We start from the raw sequence: 8,836 nt of genomic DNA, 5'->3' as shown, positions 1-8,836 counted from the left end.
TGGTGGCACGAGGAGGGCAGTGTCTTGTGGGTGAGAATGGGGATGTAGCCGTCAGTGATGCCCCACTTCTTGAGGTTGACCAGCTGGCGGATCTGGCCCCGCAGGGAGCTGTAATGAGAGGCCTCACTCGTACTGTTGGGGCTACAGAGGATGAGGGTGGTGATGAGAGCAAAGAGGATCAGGAGCGCTGCTGACCGCTGCTGTTTGTTGTTACTCATCTCTCTCTGGCGACTGCTGTGGGGCAGAGGCTGGCATCCTTCAGATGGCCCAGGGGGTAGGGGTGTGGGGTCACACCTCCCCTGGGGGGCGCCAGCTCCCCTCAGCCCCCAAGCCCCCTCACATGGTGCCTGGAGCCCAGAGTTGAGGTCTGCGCTGCTCTGGCTGCCCAGGCCCCACTGCCGAAACAGCTGTTTTGATTGATTCTGGTTTTTCAGTGAAATAAGGGTGTACAGGGCACGTTCAGTTGCACAGTCATGTCCAACTCTTTGAGACTTCATGGACTGTAGCCTACCAGGTTCCTCTGTGCATGGGATTCTCTAGGCAAGAATACTGGAGTGGGTTGCCATGCCCTCCTCCAGGGGATCTTCCCAACCCAGGGATCAGATCCCAACTGGCATCTCCTGTGTCTCCTGCATTGTAGGCAAATTCTTTACCACTGAGCCACAGGGGAAGCCAAGAAGCAAGGCAATTGACTGATAATGAGGACAGAGTGTGGGGTGAAATGGTTGTTTTGGAGGCTGGGAGGCTGAGTGTATGGGGGACATTGAGTAGAATAGCCTGGTAATGAGGAAAGCCTGCTTGAGTCTTGTCGTCAGGAGCTAAGTGCAACTAACCAGGTGCTCATATGGGTGCTCAGTCGTGTCCGACTCTTCGCAGCCTCGTGGACTGCAGCCCACCAGGCTCCACTGTCCATGAGATCCTCCTGACAAGAAATACTGGAGTGAGGTGCCACTTCCTCCTCCAGGGGATCTTTCCAACCCAGGGTTCAAACCTGTGTCTCCTGCACTGGCAGGCAGATTCTTACCACTGAGCCACATGAGAAGCTCCATGCAGGAGATAATACATACTTCAACCAGGAGCTACTATGTGGAACAGACAGGTGGGCTTAGGAGTGCTGAGGTTCGGTTAGGCAAGTGTGAGATAGATGGCAGGAAGGTCCCTGAATCAGCCTCCTTCCTACTCCCCAGACCTTGGTCCTGTTTCTGATGCTGGTCTTGTTTTTACTGGTGCCTTCCTGGTCTCTTTGCCCCCATCTACCTTCCTGCCCTTCACCCCTCTGGGCCTCAGCCATCCTCCTCCTCTGTCTCCCCTGACGCCTCCTTAAATTTCTCATCCTGAGAAAACCAGGCCCACAAGCCAGCTCAGCCAGAAGTGGAACCAGTACTTCAAAAGGGCACAGTAATAGTGACTTTCTCTGTTTGACAAAGACTCCTACCTGTGTGCCAGCACCAGAGCTGATTTTCTTAGAATGCAGGCTCCTTGAAGTTGGAGGAAGCAGCTTGTCCACCCATCAATTAAGTGTGGCCCAAGGTGTAATTATTGTTAGGCCTGTTGTGAGAGGCGAAGGTGGTCCCTGAGCTGTCCCCTCTGCTGTGGACCCAGGTCCAAAGGACTCAGCTGGAATGCGTCCCAGTCTCCCTTCAGACTGAAGGACTTATTCCCCCAGCTTCTGGGAGTGCTGTGGGCAGGTGGTCCCCTGCTGTCGGCAGGCTCAGGAATGGTTTATAAGGTCCAGCCCGCATCCAGTGACTGGTCTATACCAGGTTATAAAGACCTGACTTTCTCAACCCAAGTTGAGGCATCCCAGAAGGGTCATTCCAGTGACAGAGCTCCTGGGGGAGTTGGCGGGGAGTGAGCTGAGGCTTCACAGCTTCACCTCTCCATCTCCTCAATTCTTGCCTCCCTCCTCTCCCTCCCACAGATGTTGACCTCAAGGGCACCCCTTAATCAGCATAATCACCCTCATCTCCCACTCAGAGATTCTTCTGGGGGACCCAACTTGCAACAGTTGAGGCCGGAGGTGACCCAAGAAAGCAGACACTAAGGTGAAATTGGTTTTCTTGGCATAGCACTAACATCACACCTGAACTCTAAAATGGTCCCTTCCCTGGATTCCTCCTGTTCTACAAAATCATAATTGCACGTGTGTTTTGCTGAAGGTTTTCACTTCATCTCAGGTTCAAAGGATTTGTTAACAAAATAAGCCACTCGTTCTATACAAATAAATAATACAAATGTTTGTTAGAAGATTATCTAGCTTACTTTCAATATATTAACATTAAAAGAAAAGATAAATAGAAACAACAGAGGATACATATGCAAGGAGATCAAACTAGTCAATCCTAAAGGAAACCAGTCCTGAATAGACACTGGAAGGACTGATGCTGAAGCTGAAACTCCAGTACTTTGGCCACCGGATATGAAGAGCCAATTCATTGGAAAAGACCCTGATGCTGGAAAAGATTGAAGGCAGGAGGAGAAGGGGATGACAGAGGATGAGACGGTTGGATGGCATCACTGACTTGATGGGCATGAGTTTGAGCAAGCTCTGGGAGTTGGTGATGGACAGGGAGGCCTGGTGTGCTGCAGTCCGTGGGGTCACAGAGTCAGACACGATTGAGAGACTGAACTGAACTGATCTGAGAGGATACATCACCAAATTGGGTTTTGACCAGCATCCAGACTCAAACAGCACTGGGAAGTCCCCGTGACACAGCATGTCTGGAGTCCCAGTTGGGAAAAAGGACCCAGGCATCGCATCCGCTCTGTGGGTGAGACTTCAAAGACTGCACCTCAGGGTTCCCGTTTTTAATCCCAGGACGCAAACTGATATCATTAATCTGTGAGCAAATAGCAGCTCTGGTTTCCTGTTAATGCTGTTTGCTTTGTCTTATAAAACTTGGAATGTTGTTAAGCCCAGGGACTTGGTTGGCCAGGGCACCTCCAGGGGCTCAACAGTCTCAAGATACATCCTCTATCTATGGTGTTTGCAAGGCTTCCAGTCACAGCAAGCAGTCACTCACAGTCAGGGCAGTGTCCAGGCAGGTTAGAAGCAAGGTCAGAGGCCTGCTCTGCTTCGTCTGTGAAGCCTAAACAAGACTATTTAATTTCCCTAACAAGGTGTCACCTTCTAGGCCCCAAGCCCACCTCCTTCCTCAAGTGTAAGTTGTTCCCACACTTTCTCCTCTGCTCCCCTAGCCTCCAGACCATGGCCCTGTTTCGTGAGTCAATGTGAGGACATGGGGGGATGTGCCTACTTCTGTCATGCTGCCATGTCGTATTCTGGGCAGGTCAGAACTTGAGGCTGCCAGAGCAACTGGAAAGTGGGGGCAGAAATGCCAGGAAGGAGGAAAGGCAGAGAGCCCTGAAATCTGAGTGAAAACTCTCCTCCCGGTCTCTACCCTCCTCTCCGTTGTGGGCTTCTTCCTTTTTTTAAAAAAAATCTTTGTATCATTTAATATGTTATGAAAATTCATCAGCATCAGTAAGAATAGAGGTACAATATCATTTTGAAGGGCTTCCTTGGTGGCTCGGACATAAAGAATCTGCATAAAGTAATGCAGGAGATCCGGGTTAGATCCCTGGGTCAAGATCCCCTGGAGAAGGAAATGGCAACCCACTCCAGTATTCTTGCCTGGAGAATCCCGTGGACAGAGAGCCTGGTGGGCTACAGTCCTTGGAGTCACAAAGAGTCATACACGACTGAGTGCCTTTCACATCATTTTGAATGCCTGTGTATATTCCACTGTACAGATATACTGTAATTTAACCTTCTACTAGTGGTCATTTGGAGTGTTTCCAATTGTTAAGATTAATTTCGGGGGAGGGGGGTTTGTGGGCTTTTCTTTCTTCAAGTTAAGGAAGGGCTTCCCTGGTGGCTCAGTGGTAAAGAATCCGCCTGCCAGGAGACACAGGATGGATCCCTGGTCCAGGAAGATCCCACTTGCCACAGAGCAGCTAAGCCTTTGTGCTGCAGTTACTGATCCTGCGCTCTAGAGTCTGGGAGCCACGACTACTGAGCCACAGCCACTGAAATCCGCGCCCCCTAGTTCCCGGGCCGTGAAACAGGAGAGGCCACTGCAATGCAAAAGCCGCACACTGCAGCTGGAGAGTAGCCCCCGATTGCCCCAAGTAGAGAAAAGCCCGTACGACAATGAAGACCCAGAGCAACCAAAATCCATTCATTAATTATTTAAAAACCTGAAGCGAAAGTCGCTTGGTTGTGTCCGACTCTTTGCGACCCCCTGGACTATACAGTCCGTGGAATTCTCCAGGCCAGAATACTGGAGTGGGTAGCCTTTCTCTTCTCCAGGGGATCTTCCCAACCCTGGGTTGAACCCAGGTCTCCTGTGTTGCAGGCAGAGTCTTCACCAGCAGAGCTACGAGGAAAGCCCTAAAAAGCCTGAAGAAGACCACTTATGACGTCATGCTGTTCCCAGCTGGAAGCAGGTCTCCAGTGTCGCCAGGACTGTCCCATCTCTTGGGTTTGTTGGTGCTGCCGGCAGCCTGACAGGCTCAGAACCAGAGGAAAAGAGGGGCTACTGCCAGGGAGGAGGAGGTTTGTGGTCAGGGAGACCGAAGCCTACCGGCAGGAGTGGCTAAAACACCCAGTCCTGGGAACTTCGTCCACACCACCTCAGTGGCAGACGGAGATGAGGCTGACAGTTGATACGGAGAGACAGGAAAGGGTCTTGGATTCCCAAGAAGCAAGCCTGAGACCAGGGTACAAGTAGTTTATTGGGAGGTGGTTCTGATTCCGGTGGTGAAAAATTAGAAGGAAGGACCTTTGTTCTTGTCTTCTTTGAAGGAAGAATGCAGCAGAGACCAAGATTGTGAAAAGATAAAGGTGTTTATAAAAAGAAGCAGAATATGTGTAAAAGAACACGCAGCTGAACTCAGAGAGAGTTATGTGCAACGGGGCTGGCTTAGGTTGCTTAAATCAGGTAGTTTTTTGCTTTTGTTTTCTGACCAGTCATCTTCATATCTGGTCCTTGTATGGGCATGCATCTCTCAGCCAAGATGGATTCCAGCTGACCTCTTCTCCCTCCTTTTGTCCTTCCCCTCGACTGAGGGCCTTCTCTGGGTGTGTGTTGAGCCAGGAAACCCCACAAGAATGCACCCCGTCTGGGCCCAGTGCACCCGCTGGCCTCCCATCTCAAAGCATCAGCAGGAGACCAGCTGCAGTTGCTCAGCCGGGGGCCTGTGCATCTCCTACCTCAGGTCTGAAGAGAGGAGCCTGACCCAGATGTTACTGAGTAGCGTCTGCTGTGAGCACCCAGGGCCCAGGCCCGCTGGGGACCCTCTGAGATGGGGCCAGGACTAGGGTGAGGCACTTGGGGTGCCGGATTAAGGAGGGACCCACTCTCGCACAACCCTGGTAGATGCCGCCTTAAACCTTGCACCCCGGAGCCTCTCTTACCTTGCCCTAGTCCCTGCCCTGCTCTGAGAGACTGTGCAGAACTAACCTCACGATTGTTCCGTCCACAGCTGGGAGCCAGGGATCTTGTCGCTGAGCCTTTCAATGATTGAGCAATTCCCCTGGGTTGTTAAATCTCAGCACTTGCGGCCCTGAGGCAGAGTCAGAGGGAGGAAGAGCTGGTCCTGCAGGAACCTCAGAGGTCTGCTGAAGGCACGCAGGCCTGGGTGTCCATGGCCCCTGCAGTGGACAGAGAGAATGTGTTTAGAGGATGTGTTTAGAGTTCAGGGAGCCTGAATATATCCCTCCTCTCTCCGGGGCCCACCCTCTTCTGCTTCTGTGACCTCTGAAGCCAGTGAAGGAAACGTTCAAGAGAATCACTTGGAGAACTAGGCTGTGTCTTCGGAATCTGGAGATGCCAGGACTGGTAGTCTTCTCGTACCTCGTGGTAGCCACCTTGTGTAATCCTTGAGGTGAGGTGCATCTGCAGTAGAGCAAGAGGTGGGCCACCTGGGAAAGACCTGCCCTTCCCAGAAGTGGGGCCTGGGCTTCTCAGGGCCAGAGATGAACCCCAACCATGGGAGCCAGAGTTTCAGTGTCCTGGGCATCCTACACGAGAAGACAACCAGCAGGGAAGTCCATGGGAAATGCGGGGGTAGCAGCCGGGCTTAAAATGTATCACCCAGATCAGTGACGGAAGTTCCTTCAAAAACCCACAAAGATGCTCCACGGGAAAGAGGCAGCCTCAGGCACTGCCACACAGAGGACCTCAGTGACAGGCTGTTCCCAGAGCAGCCATGATATGCCTTTTCTGCTCCCCACCCTGCCTGCCCAGCCCAGCCCAGCCCTGGCAGAGGAAGGGCAGCAGAGTGAGAAGGGAGGGAGAAGAAGGGAAGGACAAGGAGGAGAAGCCACCCTCTCCCACCTCCCCCAGGCCAGTTTCCTTGGCAGGAGGCCCAGGGAACGTCAGGTGGATAAGAGATCAATGCTTTGATATTTTATTGGACTGGACTTTTAAAAATACCTTTTAAAAAAAGTATTAACACCCAAGTCTGACTCAGAAAGATGTGGGGTCTGAGCAGTCATCTGTGTAAGGATGGGTGAGTCAGTATTCAGCAGTACAGTTGGCAGAGACAGCAGTTGGAGAGAAAAATATCATTTTCAGCTACTGTCCTCCTGGGTTCATCCATTCAATAAACCCTTGTCCTCCATTCTAGCTTTGCCCAAATGTGCTAAAATGGCATTATTTAACAATTCTGTCTGTATTTATAGAATTTGTTCAGAACCTGGAAGAGAGATGTGGTTAATAGACATCCCCCACCCCCGCCACCAGCCAGTGAGAACTCTCCCCCTGCATGATGACAGTTTCCAAAAGCAACAGAACAGTTGGGAGATAAGAAGCCACCCCAGTCGTGACTGCTGCAGCCTTCCCCACCTCTCCCCGGCCAGAGAGGCCCTGGAGGTTGAGATGCAATCACAGTAGCCAAGACAGGAAATTCTAAGAACCAGAATATTAATAGTAATACTGGAATTGCATTCAGCCAGAGTTCAGCATTCCTGCAATCCCAGCTCTCAATGGCCAGCATTGTTATTAAATAGCTTGAACATCATCTCTGAGGAAAGCTGGACCTCCTGTGCTTGCTGATGGCTCAGTGTTGGATGCCAAAGGAATTCTTCTCATCCAAGGTGGTATAAGGAAGGGTCAGTCTTGCTCAAGGCTTTCGAATATAGTGTGCACACAGATCCCCTGGGTCCTTGTCAGAATGCAGAGTCAGATCTGGAGTAGGGCAGGAGTGTGCATTTCTAACTAGCTCCCAAGTGGTGTCAGTGCTTTGGTGCATGGACTACATTTACAATAGCAAAGATCCAGAACAGTGGTTCTCCACTTTAGCTACACATGAGAATCACATGGGGGAATTTGCAAAAAACTCAGATTCAGATTTCATTGGAGTGGGATCCTGATGCTGATGTTTTTAAAATTCCCCTATAATTCTATAAGGGCTTCCCTGATGGCTCAGTGGTAAAGAATCCACTTGCCAATGCAGGAACCACAGAAGACACAGATTCGGTCCCTGGGTCAGAAAAATCCCCTGGAGGAGGAAATGGCAGCCCACTCCAATATTCTTTTTTTTTTTTCACTCCAATATTCTTGCCTGGGAAATCCCATGGACAGAGGAGCTTGGTGGGCTACAGTCCATAGAGTCCCAAAGAGTTGGACCCATTTTTTTTTTTTTTTTGGACCCATCTTTGCAAGTGAACAACAAGACAATTTTATAAACAGCTAAGATTGAGAAATAGATTTATAATAAGAATCGTGACACTTATTTATTCCATAACTGTTATTTATTTATGGAAGATAAATGTGGTTAAGGACTTAATGCCAACACAGACAAAGGATGATTCTTCTAAATCCAGGTGAGGTTGAAAATACCTAGGAAGAGTCACCCCACCTGAACCCTAGTATGTCACACCAGTGCATGAAATGGCTGCTGATAAAATCGCCACCCTAACTGCATCCAGAAAGGCCAGGACAGCCCCACTGAGTGGGTTGTGGGCACTCTGAATTATCTGTGCAGAAAGAAGGGGAGGGAGGGTATGTGTGAGTACGTATGCTCGAGAGACATTTATGCACGTGATGGAAATTCAGCGTCAACCAAAATGTCCCTTCCTCCCTCAAGTCTCACAGTTTAAAAGTAGTTTTGTCCTTTTTATTCATTTGACTCAAGGTGATGATGGCAGTGCTTCAAGACTAGGCACTCTAAATTTCTTAAGTGATTTTTGTATTAATTTCCCAGGATTGCATGACAAGTTACCAAAAACTCAGTGACTCAAACGATAGAAATGCATTTCCTCACGGTTCTGGGGGCCAAAGTCCAAAATCAAGATGTAGGCGGGGCCACGTTCTCTCTGAAACCTTTTGGGGAGAATCCATTCCATGTCTTAGGTTGGTGGCAAGTCTTGGTGTCCCTTGGCTTGTAGACACATCACTCCAATCTTTGCCTCTGTCACCCTCTGGAATCCTCCCTGTGTCTGTTCACTTCTAAGGACATCAGTCATATTGGATTAAAGGCCCACCCTACTTAAGTATGACCTCAGTTCAGTTCAGTTCAGTCACTCAGTCATGTCTGACTCCTTGCGACCCCATGAATCGCAGTACGCCAGGCCTCCCTATCCATCACCAACTCCCGGAGTTCACTGAGACTCACGTCCATCGAGTCAGTGATGCCATCCAGCCATCTCATCCTCTGTCGTCCCCTTCTCCTCCTGCCCCCAATCCCTCCCAGCATCAGAGTCTTTTCCAATGAGTCAACTCTTTGCATGAGGTGGCCAAAGTACTGGAGTTTCAGCTTCAGCATCATTCCTTTTAAAGAAATCCCAGGGCTGATCTCCTTCAGAATGGACTGGTTGGATCTCCTTGCA

The 8,836-nt window shown here is 50.2% G+C and overlaps 1 protein-coding gene and 1 long non-coding RNA gene across 2 annotated transcripts in view; one reads left to right on the top strand and one right to left on the bottom strand.

Annotated features, from left to right (window-relative positions):
* The window catches only part of LOC104985350 (alpha-N-acetylgalactosaminide alpha-2,6-sialyltransferase 6-like), an 815-nt gene extending 597 nt beyond the window's left edge, over nt 1–218 (bottom strand). The window contains exon 1 of the mRNA XM_010835489.1: nt 19–218. Coding sequence (XP_010833791.1) covers nt 19–218 — 200 coding nt within the window. The remainder of the gene's footprint in view (nt 1–18) is intronic.
* The window catches only part of LOC104985351, a 10,145-nt gene extending 2,806 nt beyond the window's left edge, over nt 1–7,339 (top strand). The window contains exons 2-3 of the long non-coding RNA XR_824880.1: nt 4,359–5,889; nt 6,689–7,339. This is a non-coding gene — a long non-coding RNA (uncharacterized LOC104985351). The remainder of the gene's footprint in view (nt 1–4,358; nt 5,890–6,688) is intronic.
* The last annotated feature ends 1,497 nt before the right edge of the window (nt 7,340–8,836 follow it).

The sequence above is a fragment of the Bison bison genome, unplaced genomic scaffold (assembly GCF_000754665.1).
Source record: "Bison bison bison isolate TAMUID 2011002044 unplaced genomic scaffold, Bison_UMD1.0 scf7180017864043, whole genome shotgun sequence".
In the NCBI taxonomy this organism is placed as follows: Eukaryota; Metazoa; Chordata; class Mammalia; order Artiodactyla; family Bovidae; genus Bison; species Bison bison.
The sequence above is the reverse complement of the archived record's forward strand: the minus strand, read 5'-3'. Positions and strand labels throughout refer to the sequence as shown.